Source organism: Laetiporus sulphureus (genome assembly GCF_001632365.1).
Source record: "Laetiporus sulphureus 93-53 unplaced genomic scaffold LAESUscaffold_36, whole genome shotgun sequence".
In the NCBI taxonomy this organism is placed as follows: domain Eukaryota; kingdom Fungi; phylum Basidiomycota; class Agaricomycetes; order Polyporales; family Laetiporaceae; genus Laetiporus; species Laetiporus sulphureus.
In genome coordinates this window covers 153,902-174,182 of record NW_024468545.1, presented here as the reverse complement: position 1 = coordinate 174,182, position 20,281 = coordinate 153,902, and the positions used below count along the sequence as shown (strand labels likewise).

The following is a 20,281-nucleotide window of genomic DNA, read 5'->3' as shown; positions in this document are numbered from 1 at the left end:
CCTTTTCATGTCTCATCGCGCTCATGGTAGAGTATGCACGTTGTCTCCTCTGTACTGGTGTACTATCATCAAGCTATTATATTGGATCGATCTGTAGGCCTTGTGACAGTCAAGACGACACTCGCTTGAAGGTCTTGGCAATGTGCGCGATCTACGCTCATGCCTCGACCTACATAAGTGTGCTTTATTTTGAAACCGGATGTCCAAGTCCGGTATTCCGGTGAACATGGACATATACAACGTTTACGCTGCCGCTGGTCACGGCCACTGGTCGTGAAGGCTGCAGCCTATCTGGAAACGAAATATCACGTCAAGCACATCCAGATTTCAATACTGGTCTGATCCCATATTCCCACTTGCACCCAGACTGTTTGCTTCAACTCGAAATGATCTGCACTCGGGGTGTCTCCCCCTCCAAGATCTCCTCCCCAACATCCTACCCAAACCTCTCCCAAAATACCTCGTCTTCCTCCATTTTCTGCATACTGCGTCTTCTCTAGAAGATGTTTAACAAGGAAAACAAGACTGTATTAGGTCCTGGGTGCGGCTCATGGTTGTGGGCTGAAGTCCCTACTCCTTCTGTCAGACGTGGTATTGAGCTGGGCCAGCTACACCTCACACTCAGAATCACAGTTACTCATATGAATATTACCTCGTTGGACTGAAAAGGAGGCAATGCGCAGAGCTATTTAGCTACTGCTGATCCTGTGGCCAAGCGCCGCTGTCAGTGGAATAGTAATCTTGAAACAGGGAAGGGGGTGTCCACCCCAACATCTCAGGATGACTCATGGGCACTCACGTTGAATACTGGGCCGAAGCAGGATCGCAGACGAGTCGCAAACATATCTAGCAAGATGTTGTGGCTCCGGTTCACAACGGCGACAGTGGATCCGTTCAATAAGCGCACATTGAGACTGCATACTGGAGTATGCTCTCCACCAACATCTGGCTATCCATGGAGGTTCCAACTCAGTCCAGAATGTCAGACACATCGCGAGTAGATCAGTCAAGTAGCCAGGTGATGTAGCGGTGGAAAGAGAAACTGCCACGAGAGATGAAAGCAGTCTCAGTCGCCGTGACTCGGCCTAGACGCAATGAATCCCATGCACCTTCAGAATTAGCTCAAGCTACTTGAGAAAGGCAGACTATTCACATGCGGTGAGCTCCGGCTGCCAGGAGCAGTTCCAGCTCATTACGACTTGCTTCCCCGCGTAAGCACCGACTGCGCCGCCTGGGCAAGAGCTATCTCGTTCTCCTCATCCTGAAGGAGGAGAATATATCAGCACAGATTGTCAACAGAAGCATCCCAGCAGAGGCCCACCTCCTGCTCTTGCTCTTGCTGAACGCTCGCTTCCTTCAGCGCCAAAGCCTTACCAACGGCGAACCATGAGACAACCGCTCGCACGACTACAAACAATCAAATGCTGACCTCTGAGAATAGATAAGTGCACTTCAAGGAGCTGCGAGTGGCGATCTATACTTTACCTTTTCCCTTCTGCATCGTGTTCCGGTGAACGAGACCCATTGTAACGACGCCCCAGATGGTGAGGCCCAGCAATGAATAGACCACGCCCCGATGGAGGTAGTCATATATTGACAATTGCGGTTTTCGTGCCATTTTCGAAGACTCGAGGGTGCAGAGGTCGGTTGGACGTTGCAAGGTCGTAGAACTTGCACGAGCCGGAGACAATTGGCTGTGGTCAGTGATTTCCGCGCTCATAGATCGTTAATCTAATCTAATCTACACGACAAGCGCTTCCTTCGAAGACCTCCCGAAATAAACCACCTCTTCGGTGGACCACTGCACGCTACATATCTTGCTCTTCAGTCTCTCTCAAATGCGACTTTCTTCCTGGAGCAGAGCGAAGGATGCCACAGCTAGTCGAGGCGGCCCCTGGACTGCGCTTTGACTGGTTTGGTCTGCTTCTTCCAGGTCAACGGCGAACCTCAAAGGCATTGTACTCGAGTTCGTCTATGACTCTTTCGTCTGCTATATCTACAGCGTCAACACGAGCGTATGGAGGACCGGTGTATAGCGCTCTCTTGCTGTATCAGCTATTAGAGCGCTGCATCGCGAGCAACCGATGTGGAATGCCTCACAATCTATCTATGGCAGATTCGCCGCCTTGAGCCTCTCCTACTACCTGGCCGTTCTGCAATCAAGGTCAGCGTGTCTCTGTAGATGTCTTTGAGGTGAGCGCATATATCACGACAGGCTCACGGTGTCATTTGCTACCCAACCTACGACGCCAACATCATGGGCCACGCCCTTTGAGAATGCGCGGAAGTAGACTCCCTGCACCCTCCCGCGGACGGTGAATTTGAAGGACAGGTACGGCATCCCACAGTTGAACAGCTCAAACGTTTGCTGAGGAGGATGTGCACGGACGAAACAGATGATATCGCATTATATTCACACGAGGTACAAATGACATCATTATGCCTCCAGATTGCCGTGGGTCGATGCATCGAGTCCCGGTGTGTGCAGTCTTCGTCTACCTGGGAATTCCATAGCAGCTTTCGTCATGCAATTCTGCGTACCTATTGTACAACTTCTCGAAGTCCTCGAGATCTCACTGGAGCTGATTACGTGGGCTCGGCTCCTGCAGGAACGTGAGCACTCAAAAGTTATTTGAAGGACCTTAGATAACAAGGATTTAACGCACCGTACACCGCATCCAGCGCCAACGCTTTCCTGCTCTTCATGATCTCATTCCGCGTCCTTGTCTTCGCCCTGAGCAGCAGATACGACAGAGAGCCAATCACCTCCGCGGCCATATTCCTCACTACATCCGGAGTGATCTCTGCCCCGGAATTTCTCTCTTCTAGACAACGGTGGACGAATTGCGTGGTATACATGCGTCCAAAGTGCACTGCGGTCATGCCTTCGGGACACAGCTTGTCAACATCGACCAGAAGCTGCACCGGGGAATTAGGGTCGATTGGACGGAGCTTTTTCCCGCGTCTTTCTGCCGCCTTTTCTTTGACTTTGTGTGCAGCGATCTGTCTGGTCCTCGCGCGCACGGTGAATTCGTCCGTTAACCATTGGCGCGTACGAGCAGTATTCCAGGTTCGTGGATCTGCTGGGTCGTACGGAGCAGGCCCGCGCGGCTTCGGGGGCGATGTCTTGAAGGGTGCAGCATATGAGAGCGTGTTCACGCTGTGCACTGAATCTTGGATATGCGGGGAAACATGAGCGATGATGACCGTCTTTGTAGCCCGGCGAGATTCTACGTCGAAGATTGGCTGCAACCGTAGCTTAGTCGGGATCGTGGTATCCAAGGAACAGAGATCACCTTCAACAGCATGGTGAGTTTGTTCAACCTCCAAGGAATGTGCACGAAGCCTTCCTCGTCTGCCATCCGCGCCTTCGCTCGCACAGAGTCTTTCAGATTCATCAGACTCTTATTGTTCTCCCGCGACTCGTCCATGCGCTGTTTATCGTGCATTTTCGAGTCCTCGTATCTCTCGCTTCCGGCAAGGCTGAAAAGAGATATAGTCTTTCTGGCAGACTATGAATGCAAATGACGCACTCGACGAGTATTAATCGCCCTTCATCAGCGTATGGCAGGAGTTTGTTCTTAATTCTAATTGTCAAGATAGCGTGGCTGCGGCTGGATGTCGCGTTACGGGCTGTTGCAGAGGTGCGTCTGTGAAACGATTAGCATGTTGGATCTGTACTGCTGAGATCCTACTCACCGATACGCGAGTGCTCTTGCAATGAGCGCTTCGAGCTCCTCGGATGAACGGAAAGCATTCGTGATAAGCGGCGGATTAAAGTCTCCAGCCTTGCGAACAAGTCAGACTTTGCGGCTGAAAACAATCTCGAACTCACGCACCTTATTCTCCTTAATCGGCACCTCTGAGCGTAAGATGTTTCCTTGCGCGTCTACGGGAAGGCCTTCCACAGGCTCGAGCAAATCGACTGCACGCTTCCCAAGTAGCTCTAAGAACGTTACGTTGTACTCGAAGATGTTATCATTCTCGCTGCCATCAGCCATATTTGCGTCTGTTTCAAATGTCTTCTTCTCCGCTTCGTGGAGGCGACGACCGACAGCATCTCCCACCGCGAACAGATCTCGGGCAACACGATGCTCTAAGGCTTCCATTGTGTAGGTTTTCCCCGTGCCGGTCTGGCCGTATGCAAGGATGCAGGCTGTGCCACCCGACAATGCAAGTGGCAGCAGCTACTCAAAGTCAATAACCACCTTGCGCATCGGTTATGAACATGACTAACGCCGTTGGCTACCACTGTGCGCTGGTAAACCTCCTCGTTGTCGGCGTCTGCGCCAAAAGCGATATCGGACGCAAACTGTTTGTGCATAAGCGTCGCGCCCGACCACTATAAATTGGATTCATATGCTTGCTCATTAAAATAATGTCTGTGATGCATGCTCACCTTCCAACCAGGAACATGAGCGACAAACTCGCCAGGCTCGGAGCTTGTCAAGGTGACGCCCGGACAGAATATTGTGAACTTCTCGGGAGCATGAGACTCGCTACCCTTATCGCTCCACCGTGTCGGATCCTCAGCGTTCTCTTCATCCTCAGACTCTAACGTCGCAAAATTCGCCTGAAATTCGTTCTCCAGCGGGGGCCGCGTTCTGAACGCCACATAGACGTCTTTCCCCTCAACTTCATCCAGCACATTGCCGCTCGTAAGTTGATTGGAAATGTCTGTAAGGGAGGTCTTGAACCCCGGATCTGGTTGCTGCTTCTGCCTCCATCCCACCACTTTGGCCTGCAGGTCAGGTAGGCTGCTGGCTTTCAGTGCCGCAATTGATGCTGCCATGTCGAGGGCAGAGCAGGAGCTTGATGTAGGTGATGTAGATTCCTTGCATGTATCACGGGCCTATATATGCGTTCTTCGACGTCTTGATTGACTCCCTCGTTACCGACGTTGACGTGACGGGACCGCATTCATTGATGGGATGCTATTAGCGTGTACTCATGTCCAATCAATGCGATAGTCAGGCATTCGAACTGATAACGGGTACACACGCTTGCATGATTGTCTTGATAAGTCTTGACTCGCGAGCGCCATGGCAGGCGCGTATGCAGTGCAAGATTCTGCACTGAGCTGGACGGATCCGTTGGTGAGATTACCCATGTATGTTGTGATGTGCATTGGGACAATGGCTGGGCAGTTCGGAAGTGGTGACTCCGGGCGACTTGAGTGTCGGTTACGAGATCGACTGATTGTGTCACCAGGGTCGATCCACCCCTTGTCCCACACAGCGCTATGTGGGATTTATGGCAGGACCAGTCAGGTAGAACGCACCCACCCAGCGATTCATGACTGTTCGGGAAAAGGAGCCTTGGAGCTGGCTATACGGACGGTGCTGAACGCAACGATAATATAGTACGGAAATGAAATACTAAGTGTTGGCAACTTGCCCTCCACTGGCAGAAGCACGAGTGACCTTCGAAAGATTTATCCTCTAGTTACAGCACGCTGAAACGATGCATGTCTTGACTAGACTCTTTTCAATAGTCATGGCTAGCAGCCGAAGCACTCGTTCGATTTTGTTTAGAAATGATGATAGCATTGCTGTAAGGAACTTCATTACGATGGGCCACAATTACTGTCCTAGCGATCATTTTGTTTACATGACCAAACAATCTCTCCGTAATTCGCGACATGGCGTCCGACCCCTCTAGTTCGCGCATGCTACCGACGTGCTGCTGCATCCTGCTTACAGTCGGCTCTTCTCGCTCTGGAATCGTCTGTACTGTCTCTGAGTTCAAGAATCTCCTGAAACCGTCGGGTATCTGCCGAGATCAGTCAAGTCGACCTACCTCCCACGCGCTTACATGCACGATTCTCTGCAATGAATGCCAGACGGCGTTCAACCATTTCTGGACCATCTAATGACCCGGATTCACGCCGAAAGACACCGACCGCTGTGTCAAGGGATGAGGGCGAGAAAGAGAAGCTCGTGCAGGATGACAGTGTCGAGCGTGAGCGTGCTATACTGGTGCAGCAGCGGCAGACGGAGCTGGACAACGTCTTCAATACGCATGATACCCTGGTACGTGGTCTTTCCCATGCATATATGACTGTTATGGTACTTGCACATTCGAAAGCATTCCGTGTCATCCAGCACTCCATCGTTCCGCGTTGAATGATGGACAGGTACTTGAACTTGCCGCCTCCCTTGGAGTATCAAAGGAGACGCGATTCATGACTTCACCGAACGGCTTGTGATATGTGCATGGCCCACTCCTTTGTCTACACAGAGCAGCTTGCGGGAGGACTGCGTCGTGCCAATGGAATAATATGGCTGTTACCTTCGGCTATGCCTACAAACTGTGAGAGGGATGTAATGGTCCGAATCCCCGGCTGGAAACATGCTGCTTCAACGTGTGCGACTGCCTCTTTTGCCTACATATAGCAGCTACACATCTCCTGACCTCACAAAGAAGCATTGAACAAGGCTGATGATTCGATCAGGTTCGCGAAGCCTTTCATCTCGAGAAGTTCGTCACTTTGTTGTCATATGATCCCAAGGTGCGCAGGATCTGCCATGCATGAGGGCACTCGTAGTGACAAGCGCGTACTTTTGTAGGTTGCAAAGGATGACAATTCGGCTGTGTTCAAAGAGGTATATCTCAGGTTATACTGCCCGACATAGCTCACATTTCCGTTAGTACCAAGGGCGATATGACCTTATCGACCATTCGTCATCCGTCGGGCTCTCCCGCCAGACGCGAAGGTCTCACACGGAGCGGCTACAGTCGCTCAAGCATTCGTCAAATGCTCATTCTACTCCTCAAAGTGGACGTATCAGGACGGCCTCCGCGGCAGGCAAGCAGAAGGCGGACATGCCGCCTCCGGGCTTGCCGGCCAGTTCAAGTACCAATGGTAGTCGAAAGGGGAAGGAGAAGGCGAAAGCTCTTGAGAACCCAGAGTCGCCTCCATCACGTACAGGCAAGCGTGGCGGGGAGACTGCAGGTCCGTTGGGTGCGCAGCCTCCCAACAAGAAACGACGGTTATCCAATGGCCACATCCCCAATTCACCTGAGTCAATCTCTGCGATCTCGAGGCGTGCACCTGCATCGGATCGCACGAGGGAATCGCCATGGCATCGACCTCTTGAGCCATCCTCACACGTCAAATCCACAGTTAGACGCATCAAGCTCATTGTGCGCCGCCCGGACCCCGTTTATTCCAGTCCGCTTCAAAGGCCACCGCTGCCGCGCTACGGAGAGTCTCTGTCCGACTTTCTATCATCATTCGCCGTGCTCGATGGCAAAGAGCTGGACGCGACCGAGTTGCAAGAGCTCGCTCGCAAAGAGGCAGCATTCTTAAACCGTGTCGACAGGTTGCATAAAGAGGGGCGGTTTTTCCCTACCAGCCGGTCTGATGACACCGTAGGCAGATCGAGGAGCCCGTCCGATTTGTATGATCAACATGAGGACCCCTGGGCTCATGTGCTCGATGCCGTCAAGGCGAAAGCATTGCATCGTCCACTTACCGGCCATCAGGTCGCGGCACAAGTTGCGAGCAGGATGCGGGCATATTGGGAGAGTCGGGCTGTCAAAGAGGACAAGATAAAGGTGCAGGAGGAGAAGCGCTTGCGCGCGCTAGCAAAAGCAACGGTGAAGATGGTGGTCGCGGAGTGGAAGAAGGCTGTCTATGTAAGTGCAGCATAACGCCTCGTGTGCAGTATTCCTGACAGAATGGGTTGCATGTGCTAGCATGTTCGACAAGAAGAGAGGCTGAAACGAGAGGAGGAAGAGCGCAGGCGCGGCCACGAGCACCTAGATGCGATCCTCGATCAATCTGGCCAGATTCTGGAGGCACAGCAGCTTGAGCTGACAAAGGCGGCTTCATACAGTCGGTCGAGCAGCGTCTCCACGACGTTCGGGCATTGGGCTGCATCTCCGGAGCCGGATGACGCGTCCTCAGATGGAGGGGAGGGCGTCGAAAATGATGAAGAGACGGAAGCTGAAGATGATGAAGGTGCGGACGAGAACGTCCAAGACGTCGATGCGAGTCTGTTACTCGTCGGAGGATCTGAATTCCATTTTGACGAGGACTCTCGGTCCATCTCCATGGATATCAGTACGAGCCGGAGCGCAAGTGTCTCGCAGCCGCCAGATACTCCGCTGCCCGTCGAGTTGGATGACGTCGATGTTCATAGCGAGGCTGTCAGTAGCCGTGCTCTGTCCGTCGAATTCGCGATTCCTGAAGGCCATTACCGAAATTTCTCTACTTCCATCCGTGAAGAGGATGAGAGGCCAAAAACGTCGACTTATCGTGAAGAAGAATCAAGCACAGTTTTCGCACTGTCGCCAACCTCGCCGGGGTTCTCGACGATCGTTAACGATGCAGCATATACCAACGGATACAGCAAACTGGGACGTGCAAACGAATCTCTCTTTCGAGCGGCTCCAGATGACGCTCTCGAACCGACAACAAAATCTTTCGCGAATGAACCGACGGGACAGCTCAACCAGACTCTTACTGCTTCTGCTGCGTCCGGCGGTACACTGACGGCACTCACGTCCAAAGAGGAAGTTTCCACATCCACGCTTTCTGTCAATAGCAGCGCAGATGTAGTGGATTACAAGGTGCCATTAGATGGTGCTTTCGACGATCGAACTGTAGATCGTGATGTTACCCGCGATAGCGATATGGAAGAAGACGTCTCGATTCCTTCGTATCTCAGGCCCTTCGCTGTTACCCCCGTCGAGTGGGATTCTGATTCCAAGATCAAGACACCCTTTCTGTTGCGCGGGACTCTTCGTCCATACCAATTTACTGGCCTTGAGTGGTTGGCTACTCTCCATTCGAACAATCTCAATGGTATTCTGGCGGACGAGATGGGTTTAGGGTGAGTCCACATGCCGAACCGAGCTATAGAAGCCTAACACACAAAATTCTGCAGCAAGACGATCCAGACAATATCTCTCCTTGCTCACCTCGCCTGCGACCGCGGAATATGGGGCCCGCATCTCATCATTGTTCCCACTAGTGTGCTGTTGAATTGGGAGATGGAATTCAAGAAGTTTCTTCCCGGGTTCAAGGTGCTGAGCTATCACGGCAACACCAAGCGTAGGAAAGAGCTGCGGCAGGGATGGAATAACAAGTACCATTTCAACGTCTGCGTGACTTCATATACGCTTGCAAGCCGTGACGCCCATGTATTCAAACGGAAAGCTTGGTACTACATGATCCTCGATGAGGCCCACATGATCAAGAACTTCAAGTCTCAGCGGTGGAACACTTTGCTTATGTTCCGATCCTTCCGTCGTCTGCTCCTCACCGGTACCCCACTGCAGAACAATCTCACAGAGCTATGGGCATTGTTGCAGTTCCTTATGTCAGGGACAAACTTTGCCAACCTGAAGGAGTTCGGGGAATGGTTCTCAAGTGCGTTCAGACTCAATCACTTGCGCTTGCCTGCATCTAAAGGCTGATATGTTAGATCCCCTGGAAAAAGCGATCGAGATGGGCACCATGGATGACGAGACGCAACAGCGAGTAACGAAGCTGCACACCGTCCTTAGACCGTACTTGCTGAGGCGACTCAAGCGGGACGTAGAGAAAGAGCTGCCGCAGAAGTTCGAACACCTTTTAATGTGCCCGCTATCAAAACGGCAACGTTTCCTGTACGACGAGTTCATGGCTCGTGCTGAGACACGGCATGACTTGCAATCCGGTGTGTACCAGAAAGTCGCGAACATCCTCATGCAGTTGCGAAAGGTGGTCAACCATCCCGATCTCTTTGAGGTACGCCCGATCGTAACGTCTTTTGCGATGGAGCGGTCCGCCATCGCAAATTACGAGATCAAGGAGTTTTTGGTCCGTCGAGACCTGCTTCGTTGCCGGGATGAGGACAAGCCAAACCTCGATCTCCTCGGACTTCAGTTCATTCAGCAACAGAATACCTCCAAAATCGCTGCTGAAGAAATGCGTCGTCTAGACGGCACACAGCACCTGCCGATGATCACCGAGCTCCCAGGCGAACCTCCTCCCCATGACACGCGCACAATTGCAGGCTATAAGCGTTTTCGGGCCTGGCAGCAGCGAGCTGCCCAGATCGCACGATGGTCGCATATCGCGTACCTCAACAGACTTCGAATTGGGCGCGAGCCGCTGTATAGCCAGGAGTTGTTTGAAGCGACGAATCGATTCTATGAGCCATTACTACCTTTGTCAAACATGGACATGCGCAGATGGGATTCCGTCGAAGCCATCCCTCGCATGATCAAGTCATATATCGAACGAGCAGACGAAATGGCCAGCGTCATTGACAGGTTTACCTTTGTGACGCCGGCCGTGATCGCTCGCGACATGCCTGCCATCACATTGGCTGGTCACGAAGGAGAAGTATACCGCATGCAGTCGAAGCCTGAGTTCGACGGAGTCTTGCACCGCGCAAGTGTCAAGTTGCAAATCGCCTTCCCTGATCCATCTCTTCTTCAGTATGACTGCGGCAAGTTGCAAGAACTAGCTTATCTATTGCGCGAACGAAAAGCAGGTGGTCATCGCATTCTCATATTCACCCAGATGACTCGCATACTCGACATACTGGAGGTTTTTCTCAATTTCCATGGTTATTTGTATCTACGATTAGATGGTGCAACCAAAATTGAAGATCGGCAGTACATTACAGAACGATTTAACTCAGACCCTCGGATCTTTTGCTTCATCTCTTCCTCAAGATCAGGAGGTGTTGGTATAAAGTACGTGAAGAGTGTACCTCTTATAGACATTACCAGTACTAACTGATTAAACCCAGTTTGACAGGTGCGGATACTGTCATATTCTATGACAGCGACTTCAACCCACAGATGGATCGTCAATGCGAAGACAGGTGAGCCATGCTAAATCATCATATATTATCCGCCTAACGCAGACTGGCAGAGCACATCGGATTGGTCAAATACGTGATGTGCATATATATCGGTTTGTTTCCGAGCATACCGTCGAAGAGGCGCTTCTTCGCAAGGCGAACCAGAAAAGGTCACTGGACGACATCGTTATTCAGCGGGGCGAATTCGACTGGCGAACACTGTTCACGGACGAAACGGCTTTGACGAAAGCTCTGGGCGAGTTTGAGGATTCGGAGGATGCCCATGCGGCCGCTGTCGCTGCCAAGGAAGAAGTAGCTATGGTCGGTGCAGATGAGGCCGATTTTGGTGTGGAAGGCGGCGGCGATGGTGCAATCCCCGATACGCTGCATACTGAGGAGCCGGAAGCGACAACTGCGGCCACAAACGGAGACTTACAGCTACCTCCGCCTATCACAGCGGCAGATGATGAAACACAGGTTACGGAGGATGAGGAGAACGAAGAGGAGGGAGGCACTATCGTCGATTACATGCTTGCTGTTGTACGATCTGACTCGGATTTCTTTGGAGATTGGCGTCTCTAGGTTGTATCTACTGCTATCACATCTGCGAGCTGTTGTTATACTTGCAAAAAGCCCACTGATTCTGCGCCGTCATCCTGGTTCATGCATGACCACTACTGTCCATGAATTACATAGATCTGAGCTAACAAAATGGCAGCAGAACATGTCATGGCAATGATGGAAATCGGCAGATTCAGCATTAGGAACTGCCTCGGGCGGACATGAATACCTTTTTGTTGAAGGATGCGATGCCACAGTAAGCCTGCCAAAGAGGCCGAAAAGGTGAGCGTAAATGCGCCATAATTGGAACCCAGAGCGAGCGCATATATTGCGCCCTCCTTCGTGCGCACGTCAACCGGGCCGTCATTCGATGCCCAGAGTTGTATTACGCGTGCGAGCAGGATGGTCGCGCCTATGTTCGTGCCGCACACCTGTTGATGATGAAAGGAGCATCAGGTACCATTTTTTGATGGTAGTATGGACGACATACGTTGCAGAACATGCACGCAAGGAAGCCCATGCCGCCTATGGCGCCCAAGAGCCCAGTCCTGTGGACCCATGCCGCCCACCACCGAGCGAAGAGCTCGACCCAGCCCTGGGATGATAGTCCCTGAACGAGTATAAACATCAGGAAGGCGAACGGGAGGAGAGGGAATGGTAGCCGCTTCGCGATCGCTGTCACAGTCGGAAACGTGAATGAGAATCGTGCCCAGTAACGCTCGGCGAGCGGCAGCAGGGCTTCTGGCTCAGCCTGCGAAAGCGTCTCCAAGGAGGGGCGAGAAGAGAGCCGTGCAGGGAGGCCCTGCAGCTCTATCTGAGGCTTGTTCGACATCCTGTTCGGCTGGACGGCATGGTTCAGGTCCTCCTGCAGCCCGGAGGATATGCTTGCGCGATAGCCGTCCTGGCTTGGATGGGGTCTTCGAGACCAGTCGTGATACGTGTCCCGCAGGAGCATTATGATTGCAGGTGGCACGGTCACTTCCCACACTGAGATGCCGATTGTGCTCGTGCCCACCAGGACGCCCAGCGTGATGAGAAGCAGAATGCTACCAAATATTGCGCCCGTTCTGTCGATCAGCGTCTCTCTGATGTCCTCAGTCTCTGTGATGTTGAGGTCGATCGAGGAGGGGATAAGCTCGGCGGAACGGAAGAGGCCCAGGATAAGGACGGGATACACGACAACTGCAGCGCCGAGGAAGGGCAGAATGCAATGTGCTGTGTAGGTCGTGAAAGACAGGGAGAATGCGCCCGATAGGACTAGATTGGTGGGGTTGGATGAGACGAGCACTACTGATGCTGGAGATACGCTGAGAGTAAGCAGCAGAAGAGACAGAGCATGTCATGCGTACCCATGTTAGCCGCGGCAAATTGAGAGAATATCCAGGCTGTTGGATTCGTGATGCTGCAAGCCTATGGGAAGCTGTCGCTGGTGATAAGATATATTAGCACTTACCCAGATACTCTAGTGAGGTACGCTAGGAACGCTGTGCCAGAAAGGATCACTGGATCCTACAAGGAAATATATCAGAAACTCTTCGCAGACGCAGTGAGATGAGTACTTACATTACCAACAATGACACCACAAAGGAGGAAAAATACATATAGAGCTGTAAATAGCCTGCGTCCGGAGGAACCGCCCTTTTGCACGACCCAAAATGCCAGAAATCGTAACAGTCCCGTTGCATCCAGTGAAATAGATAAATAAGCCTAGATGACGTACATCAATTGAAGGAGACGAGGGTATTAAGATTTGCCATTTTACCAGCGAGATAAACAATGCCATGATATCCAACGGCTTGACACCATTAGCACCAACAATACCATCATGCACGACCTTTCCGTCAATGGCTCCAGCAGCAAGCAGGACGAGGAAAGAAAAGAACGGAACAGTGATAAAGTTGAGATGCAGATAGTGCCTCCTAACAGGTGTTGACTGTGAAGGGAGAATCCGCAGCCTAACCAGGAGATTTCTCCCACCGCTGAGGATGATATGAGGAATAGGCACGCGCAAAGGGTGAATCACAGCCGCATCTGTATATGCAGCTTAATTGTTGCCAGGAGTTTAACCCAACCTTTTATCCTCACTCGAAATAAAGAAAAACACCAAGACGAGCACGGCAGACCAATGCCCAATGTTGGTGTTGCTCATGCTGGCAGATTTTCATGGAAAGAGTGGGTCCAAATTTTCAGTACAGATTATTAGAATTGGTATGCACCGTATTCAGCCTTTTATTCTTATATCAGAAGGCCTTCATACTCTGAAGTAGAAAAGCAAAGGCAAGATGAACAAGACCTACATAGGACAGGTCACAGCAACGAATAACCAAGTGACGCGCCACAAAGCGTTGGTCACATGACTTACGCTAAGATTGTAACGCGACATTGCGAGCCGCGAACAGCCTTTGGGAGGTTCAATACAAGGATCCCACTTGCCACAGCTCACGACTGGCGAGACTTCCAATATCCACCTTTTTGAGCTGCCTTTTCTCCCAGCCTTTGGTCGTGAAAAGTGGAGTTTTCCACCGACATAACGCGCGGATGAGTGACACAAAGAGCCCCGGGCTTAGCTGTCTCGTATTGCTCGCCATCCTCTCTTTGACACAACCGACGCGCTTGCACGAACAGTACTTGGTTAAATTGAGCTTTTCCGGTCCTGACGTTGGGCTCGAGATGATTGGCCCATTCGATTTGAGGGGGACCCCGGAGACTGGTGAATGCGATCAGGGAAGCAAACTCCTGGTGGCGCAGATGAGGAACAAGGACATGTCGAATCAACTTCAAAGTGGAACAAGGACAACGAGGTAGTCCCCACGGCGTCTGCAGCCTCACTACCTTCTGTCTCATCCTAACATCATGTTCAAGAAAATGACGGGCAAGCTAGGACACTTCGGCCCCTCGAAGGTGCCGATGCAGTCATCGCCTTCATCTTCTTTCTCGTCCACATCTCTGTCTACCGTGTCTCACGATCATCACGGATCTATCTCGACCGAGCGGACTTCAGTGAGCACGCACAGCAAGCAGGCCGGTAGGGAGGACTGGGCGCGCGCGCGCGAGGGAGACGGGGACACATCTGCGGAGCTTCCACCACGGCTGAGGATGTCCAGACCGAGAGGCACGTACCGACTTTCCGACTTCATCATCCAACGGACGCTTGGGACTGGCAGCTTTGGGCGCGTGCATCTCGGTACGTCCAGCGACTGTGTCTACGAACGCAAGCCCTCCAATTATGCGCCCAGTTCGCAGCAAGCACAACCTGCGCTTCTACGCGATCAAGGTGATGAACAAGGACAAGATTGTGCGCATGAAGCAGATATCGCATACGAAGAACGAGCAGGCCATGCTGCAAGCAGTTCAACACCCGTTTATCATCAGTCTCTGGGGGACATTCCAGGACACCGCCAACTTGTACATGGTAATGGACTTCGTACCAGGTGGAGAGCTGTTCACCCTCCTTCGACGATCAAATGTGAGCCTCCCATTTCAGTCCAGCCTCGTATCCTGATCGAGTGTCGCAGAGGTTCCCCGATCCTGTCGCAAAGTTCTACGCGGCCGAGGTCGCACTCGCGCTCAATTACCTACACGACCTCGATATCATCTATCGAGACCTCAAACCGGAAAACATTTTGCTCAACTTCGACGGCCACATTAAAATCGCCGACTTCGGTTTCGCCAAGTACTGCGACACCACGGTCTGGACGCTTTGCGGCACTCCAGACTATCTGGCACCAGAGGTACGTTCGGTCCAATGTCCTCAGCGTGCGTACGTACGTTGTAGGACTGTGGCATGAATCTGTTGTGCGCTCGTAGATGCTGTACTGACCAAGTCTTTAGATCGTTGCCAACGCGCGGTACAACAAGAGCGTCGACTGGTACGCACTCGGCGTACTGACCTTCGAGATGCTCTCCGGGCTACCTCCATACCACGAACACGACATTACGCCCGTCCGACTGTACGAAAAGATCGCAACAGGCCCCGCATGCATCAAATGGCCCGCATTCCACCCGAACGCCACCGACCTTATCCTGAAGTTCATGGAGTCCGACCCATCAAAACGTTACGGAAACCTGAGCAACGGTGCGCGCGACGTATTCAACCACCCGTGGTTCAGAGAAGTCGACTGGACCAAACTGCGTAATCGAGAGATTCAAGCGCCGTATCTACCGAAGATCGCTGGCGATGGCGATGCGAGCGCGTACGCCATTTCTTCTCTTGCTCCTGATCGACGTGCCCCATTAATTCTTGGCAATCGCTAGGTTCGAGCGATACCCCGAGATTGACGCTGCTGTGCAGTACGGGTCGATCACGCCCGATCCCTACGGACATTATTTTTCGGATTTCGAGTACACAACTTCCTGATCATTCGGAGTTGTACATTTGTGGGACAGTGTCTAGTACATAATGAATGGCTGTACTGTAGAGTTGTACTTTGGATGGACTGCCAGAATAACTATGTCACAAATAAACTATCTAGAAAAACTGAGCATCTTCTTCAGCAGAGTGCATGATCTCAGGTAAATCAGGCCAATTGAGATCTGAAAATGGAGAATTAAGACCATCTCCCTCCTGTGCTGTATTAGTCAGCATTGATTCAAGGGGATCAATCTGCATGTGTGTTAAAGTGGTAGTATTCAGGTGGGGCTCAAAGCAAAAAAAAGGATAAGTTGACTCAACCTGACTGGTGCCAACAGACTCTGTGGCAAGCTGCTCTTTGCTAGAGTCTGAATTGTTTACAAACTGCAACACTTGTTCAAAAACCCATGTTGGGCTTTCACCCAGCTGTTCAGCCCATGCCTTGATCATATGGATGGTGGCATGGGCAAAGTCTTCATTTTGCTGAACAAGTTGTGACAGTTGATATGATTTTGTATCTACAGCAGGATGCCAATAATTGTGGGAAAAAATATGTAAAGGGTTTTTGTGTGATACAGCAAGCACTTACAAGACTGAATTTCTGTTACGAAGCATACCGTCGCTCATGGTCACGTGATCCCCATGAACAAGCGCCTAGAAGAGACGCCCAATCACGGTCAGGTGATACCAGTCACTATGTGACCGAGGACAGCTTCTAGGGTTCTCAAACTCTAACCCCAGGATCTGCGATCCAGGACTTTGGTTCTCATTTCATATTCTAGGTATTTCACCTATGCTTTCCTTAGCTCGCCAATTACCTGGCTCGCAGCAGCCAAGCTCCGGTGTGTTTCACCTATCTTTATCACTGAGGCAGTGTAGAGGACCCCTTGTACTAGTACCCCAGACTATAGGTCTGCAACTATATAAAGGGGCGGAGCAGCAGTGGGAAGACTAACCTCTTCCACCTGTGACTCTGAACGTTCTCAGTTCTAGAACCCTCGTGCAATCGTACTCGCTCTCAAGAGGTAGTAAGCTCGTACGCTTGCTAGAGTCAGAACAGCGAACCTAGTAACCTGCGGGTGAACGAGCAGTAGCTGTAGCGGCCAAGGCCTAGCAAGGGTAGAGTGAGGACCTCACTGCTATATCGTCTACTAGGCTTGACCACACTATAAACCCTGTTAATAGTCTGCCTGACTATTGGGGACGTTAGGTATATTTGGTACCTAAGTCTCTGTCCACGTTGTGGACTAGTACGTGTGAGAAAGCACACGTGGTTCTGAACGTTCTAGCAGGGAACGCTTCATAACATTTGGAAGAGGTTTTTCTATAGGTCAACCTATTTAGGTTTAGAACCACTTAAGAGAAGTGGGGTCTACTTGGACGCTACAGGAAAATCAAGACCTGTGTAGTCGCTTCCAGAATCTGTGTGGATTCAATCAAAATCTGTGTATCGAACTCAAGCACTAGCGGTTATCTGTGTGGTAATCCAGAAGAGAAGCCCTCAACTGAGGCACACGTAGAAGACGTGCTAAAGCCCTTCCCAGGGAAGGCAAATTCGGAATCAAGAAGATTCAAGGAACTAGCGGTAGTCCGTGAGACTATCCAGAAGAACTCTGTGTAAAGACGTGGACCAGTGCAGTCGACGAACAATTGGTTAAGGGCCACCAAGAAAAGGCAAGATGTCATATCGGGAGAACCCAGGATACGAATCAGACTCCGGAGATGAGCCGGTAGGCTATCAAGGAGACAAAGGATACACGACGCCGTTGTCATGGAACGATGCAACCAATGAAGAATTGGATTGGTTCGCAGACGTCAAGAATACGCGAGCTATTACATTGCGAAGACGACAACGGCTGGGGAACCTTACAACCCCAGAAGAGCAACAGGAGCTTCGAGAGCTCGAACATGACGTTGAAGAAATTCAACGGGTAATCAATAATCGGAAGGACATTGCAAAGGATTTCGAGGATGAATTCCTAACGCATACGGACCTTCCTCGAGGAGAAGTGATACAAGTCGATCCAAGGCCAGAGGACGCCGGAGGATCAAACAAAGGGAAAGGACGGGAGGAATGGAATCCTCTCGGCATCAATCCAAGTCTACTACGGAGTGGCGATTCCAGCGTTACGCCAACATCCAAGAAACCCTACGATGGGTTAGGATTATGGAAAGGAGTCAGGACGACACCTTTGACCAGGACATCCTCAGAAGGAGGAAGGCCAGTAACGCCAATCGGAATACCAAAGAGGCCACAGTCGGCCATGGCGCAAACAAGTAGTTTGAGAACTACTAGTCAAAATCCCATCAAAGCACGGTACGATCCAGCCAATGGACCACCAGTGCATCCAGGACCGACATGTCTGGAATTCCAGTGGCAGGAATATCTCCTGGAAATGAATCTCTACGCGCTGTATAATTCTGCACAACCAGAATTGGAAAAGGAGGAATTACAGCTAGGCGAGATCCGACCATTCGCAGGAGATAAGCGAACATTCACGTCATTCCTCCAGGCTGGAGAACGACATCTCCAGGCAAACATCCACATATACAACGACGATTATAGTCAGATAACGTTCATCCTATCCCACTTCGAACCTGGTTCGGCAGCAGCAAAATGGGTCGAATCATGGGAAGCAGCGATGATCACGTCTACAGGAAGATCGGATGATCTAGGACTTTATCGCGACTTTCGGATGACACTCCAAGAAAAGTATGGAGGAGTCGCAACCAAGGACCAAGCATGGCAAACGTTACTCGACAACCAGTGTAGACAGCAGAAAGGAAAGGTCGACGATTACATTGGGAATCTCGATATCCTATTCCGCTATGCTGAAATCGATGACGACTATACCAAACTTGTTCATTTCAAGCGAGGCTTGGAATCGAAGTTGGCAGAAAAAGTCTTCCTGACCCCGAATCCTCCAACCACGTATGAGGATGCTTGCGACGTGGCAAGACAAGTCAACGACCTTCGAAACGTCCATAAGGGAAAAAGTAACATCTTCGACTTCATCACACATGTGGATCAGGGCGATTCAATGAATACAGAAGAGTCGATGGATATAGATGATCCCAATGCAATGGACGTCGACAGGACGCGACGAATACGACAAGTACGGAGCCTTCCAGTCAAGAAACGCCTATGTTTTAGGTGTAGGAAACCAGGGCACGAGATGGATCAATGTCCCGCAAAGCAGCCAAACATCGATCGAACCCTGCCCGTCCAGGCCGTATCAAAGAAGAAGCAGAAGAAGACTTCTTCAATTAAGAAGAAGGATGAGCGCGAATCTACCGGATCAAAAGAACCCTCAAATGATCCGCCGATCACGAAGAAAATGCGAAAGCAAATTGAGCAACTAGTAACAAAGTTGGTCAATGCAAAGCTTGTCAAGCTTCTTCTCGGAGGTGACAATCGAGACCACCGTGTCGATCAGAAGAAAAAGGAAGCCGAAGAAGAAGACGATGACGAACCTATGGATATCGATCGAATGTCTGAACATATTCTTGGCATGAATACCATTCGAATTGGTGCCATACGTACTCATTCATCGCATCACGATCAGACAGCCTTCCCTACATCAATATGGAAGGAAGTGCTGATGGCATCGCTCGATCTCAGTCAAAAAGAATGGCATGGAATCAAAGCCATTGTCCAAAGAAAATTTGACAAGAGCCGGCGAGGAGATGACGATGAAAGTACTTCATCTACGTCTTCCTCTTCAGCAAACAGCATGCCCAGCCAACGTGAACAGACGTGTCCTAACCAGAAAGGCAAACAGAAGAAGACCAAGCAGCGGCAGTCGACCACGTCTGACCAGCAGTCTTCACCTTCCATTAACCAATGGATCAATCAGCCATTCAAAGGGACTCGCGAAGATTCTCGCCGTTCACATCCTGGACAAGGACAGTTCTCTGGTCGATGCTGGAACTGCAATCGTATCGGACATCACGCATTTGAATGTCCAAAGCCACCTCGGGCGAACGATACTTCTGAATACAGTAACCGATCAAGGGCGCGACCACTGCGCAAGAATGACCGATGGAATGCAGGACGAATCCCCGATTCGCTATCACCTCAGCATCCCAAGTCAGCCTACGCACGAAACTCCAGTATAGATTCCTCGAATCCAAGCACTGGCAGTAATGCGAAGCAAGGAACTCATCTGAGTCCCTCACACCCTCAAGCGCACCACAGTGGACGAACTGTCGAGTTGTTCAATAGTGATTCCGAATCATCAAACGCCAATCAGACTTCTTGGGCTGATCAAGTCGAAAAGCGATACTTGTCGTTGGGCAGTCCTGCACCAGAACAGTCAAGCATCGGCACGAATGATCAATCCTTCACTGAATCACACGACAGCTCTACGCATACTGTTTCAAGAATACTTCCTTTCTCAAAGCGGAAGCACAGACGGAGAAGAAAGGATCTTATGGTTTAATTGCCAAAGGGTCTTGGCGGTTGGAGAGGGAAGCTTGTGTTACGAAGCATACCGTCGCTCATGGTCACGTGATCCCCATGAACAAGCGCCTAGAAGAGACGCCCAATCACGGTCAGGTGATA

The 20,281-nt window shown here is 51.1% G+C and overlaps 5 protein-coding genes across 5 annotated transcripts; 2 read left to right on the top strand and 3 right to left on the bottom strand.

Annotated features, from left to right (window-relative positions):
• Window positions 1-817: 817 nt before the first annotated feature.
• Window positions 818-2,376, bottom strand: LAESUDRAFT_683118 (Acylphosphatase). Its single transcript, XM_040905816.1, has 7 exons — window positions 2,222-2,376; window positions 2,101-2,153; window positions 1,947-2,046; window positions 1,486-1,627; window positions 1,322-1,371; window positions 1,154-1,261; window positions 818-1,109 (listed from the first exon to the last, which is right to left on the bottom strand). The coding sequence occupies exons 1-6, from the start codon at window positions 2,339-2,341 to the stop codon at window positions 1,193-1,195; spliced, it is 534 nt and encodes a 177-aa protein (XP_040761667.1). The 5' UTR covers window positions 2,342-2,376; the 3' UTR covers window positions 818-1,109; window positions 1,154-1,192.
• Window positions 2,377-2,381: 5 nt separating this feature from the next.
• LAESUDRAFT_683115 (P-loop containing nucleoside triphosphate hydrolase protein) lies at window positions 2,382-5,162 on the bottom strand. The gene is made up of 9 exons (XM_040905815.1): window positions 5,002-5,162; window positions 4,400-4,934; window positions 4,238-4,342; window positions 3,840-4,187; window positions 3,700-3,788; window positions 3,534-3,650; window positions 3,297-3,483; window positions 2,667-3,246; window positions 2,382-2,603 (listed from the first exon to the last, which is right to left on the bottom strand). The coding sequence occupies exons 2-9, from the start codon at window positions 4,790-4,792 to the stop codon at window positions 2,587-2,589; spliced, it is 1,836 nt and encodes a 611-aa protein (XP_040761666.1). The 5' UTR covers window positions 4,793-4,934; window positions 5,002-5,162; the 3' UTR covers window positions 2,382-2,586.
• A 494-nt stretch (window positions 5,163-5,656) lies between these two features.
• LAESUDRAFT_728619 (uncharacterized protein) lies at window positions 5,657-11,507 on the top strand. The gene is made up of 9 exons (XM_040909473.1): window positions 5,657-6,032; window positions 6,455-6,511; window positions 6,570-6,605; window positions 6,652-7,641; window positions 7,702-8,840; window positions 8,895-9,379; window positions 9,435-10,695; window positions 10,752-10,826; window positions 10,877-11,507. Exons 1-9 carry the CDS (start codon window positions 5,832-5,834, stop codon window positions 11,385-11,387), a joined length of 4,755 nt encoding a protein of 1,584 aa, XP_040761665.1. The 5' UTR covers window positions 5,657-5,831; the 3' UTR covers window positions 11,388-11,507.
• On the bottom strand, window positions 11,480-13,515 carry LAESUDRAFT_744420 (uncharacterized protein; the record flags this gene model as incomplete). Its single annotated transcript, XM_040911312.1, has 7 exons — window positions 11,480-11,797; window positions 11,857-12,662; window positions 12,716-12,768; window positions 12,820-12,875; window positions 12,930-13,073; window positions 13,129-13,285; window positions 13,439-13,515. 7 exons carry the CDS (start codon window positions 13,513-13,515, stop codon window positions 11,480-11,482), a joined length of 1,611 nt encoding a protein of 536 aa, XP_040761664.1.
• Window positions 13,516-14,130: 615 nt separating this feature from the next.
• On the top strand, window positions 14,131-15,848 carry LAESUDRAFT_728618 (cAMP dependent protein kinase). Its single transcript, XM_040909472.1, has 5 exons — window positions 14,131-14,550; window positions 14,603-14,832; window positions 14,882-15,097; window positions 15,198-15,559; window positions 15,621-15,848. The coding sequence occupies exons 1-5, from the start codon at window positions 14,220-14,222 to the stop codon at window positions 15,721-15,723; spliced, it is 1,242 nt and encodes a 413-aa protein (XP_040761663.1). The 5' UTR covers window positions 14,131-14,219; the 3' UTR covers window positions 15,724-15,848.
• Window positions 15,849-20,281: the final 4,433 nt, after the last annotated feature.

Excerpts from the sequence above, each read along its gene's own strand:
- LAESUDRAFT_683118 (XM_040905816.1), bottom strand. The coding sequence starts at position 2,341 with ATGCCGTACCTGTCCTTCAAATTCACCGTCCGCGGGAGGGTGCAGGGA. Across the intron at positions 2,154-2,221 it reads GTTGGGTAGCAAATGACACC|AACGGCCAGGTAGTAGGAGA; the intron begins GTGAGCCTGTCG and ends CCTTGATTGCAG. Across the intron at positions 1,372-1,485 it reads CACGATGCAGAAGGGAAAAG|AGGCTTTGGCGCTGAAGGAA; the intron begins GTAAAGTATAGA and ends TCGCCGTTGGTA.
- LAESUDRAFT_683115 (XM_040905815.1), bottom strand. The coding sequence starts at position 4,792 with ATGGCAGCATCAATTGCGGCACTGAAAGCCAGCAGCCTACCTGACCTG. Across the intron at positions 3,789-3,839 it reads TGCCGATTAAGGAGAATAAG|GCTGGAGACTTTAATCCGCC; the intron begins GTGCGTGAGTTC and ends CTTGTTCGCAAG. Across the intron at positions 3,651-3,699 it reads GCAAGAGCACTCGCGTATCG|ACGCACCTCTGCAACAGCCC; the intron begins GTGAGTAGGATC and ends ATCGTTTCACAG.
- LAESUDRAFT_728618 (XM_040909472.1), top strand. The coding sequence starts at position 14,220 with ATGTTCAAGAAAATGACGGGCAAGCTAGGACACTTCGGCCCCTCGAAG. Across the intron at positions 14,551-14,602 it reads CTTTGGGCGCGTGCATCTCG|TTCGCAGCAAGCACAACCTG; the intron begins GTACGTCCAGCG and ends TTATGCGCCCAG. Across the intron at positions 14,833-14,881 it reads CCCTCCTTCGACGATCAAAT|AGGTTCCCCGATCCTGTCGC; the intron begins GTGAGCCTCCCA and ends CGAGTGTCGCAG.
- LAESUDRAFT_728619 (XM_040909473.1), top strand. The coding sequence starts at position 5,832 with ATGAATGCCAGACGGCGTTCAACCATTTCTGGACCATCTAATGACCCG. Across the intron at positions 6,512-6,569 it reads TGTTGTCATATGATCCCAAG|GTTGCAAAGGATGACAATTC; the intron begins GTGCGCAGGATC and ends GTACTTTTGTAG. Across the intron at positions 10,696-10,751 it reads TCAGGAGGTGTTGGTATAAA|TTTGACAGGTGCGGATACTG; the intron begins GTACGTGAAGAG and ends GATTAAACCCAG.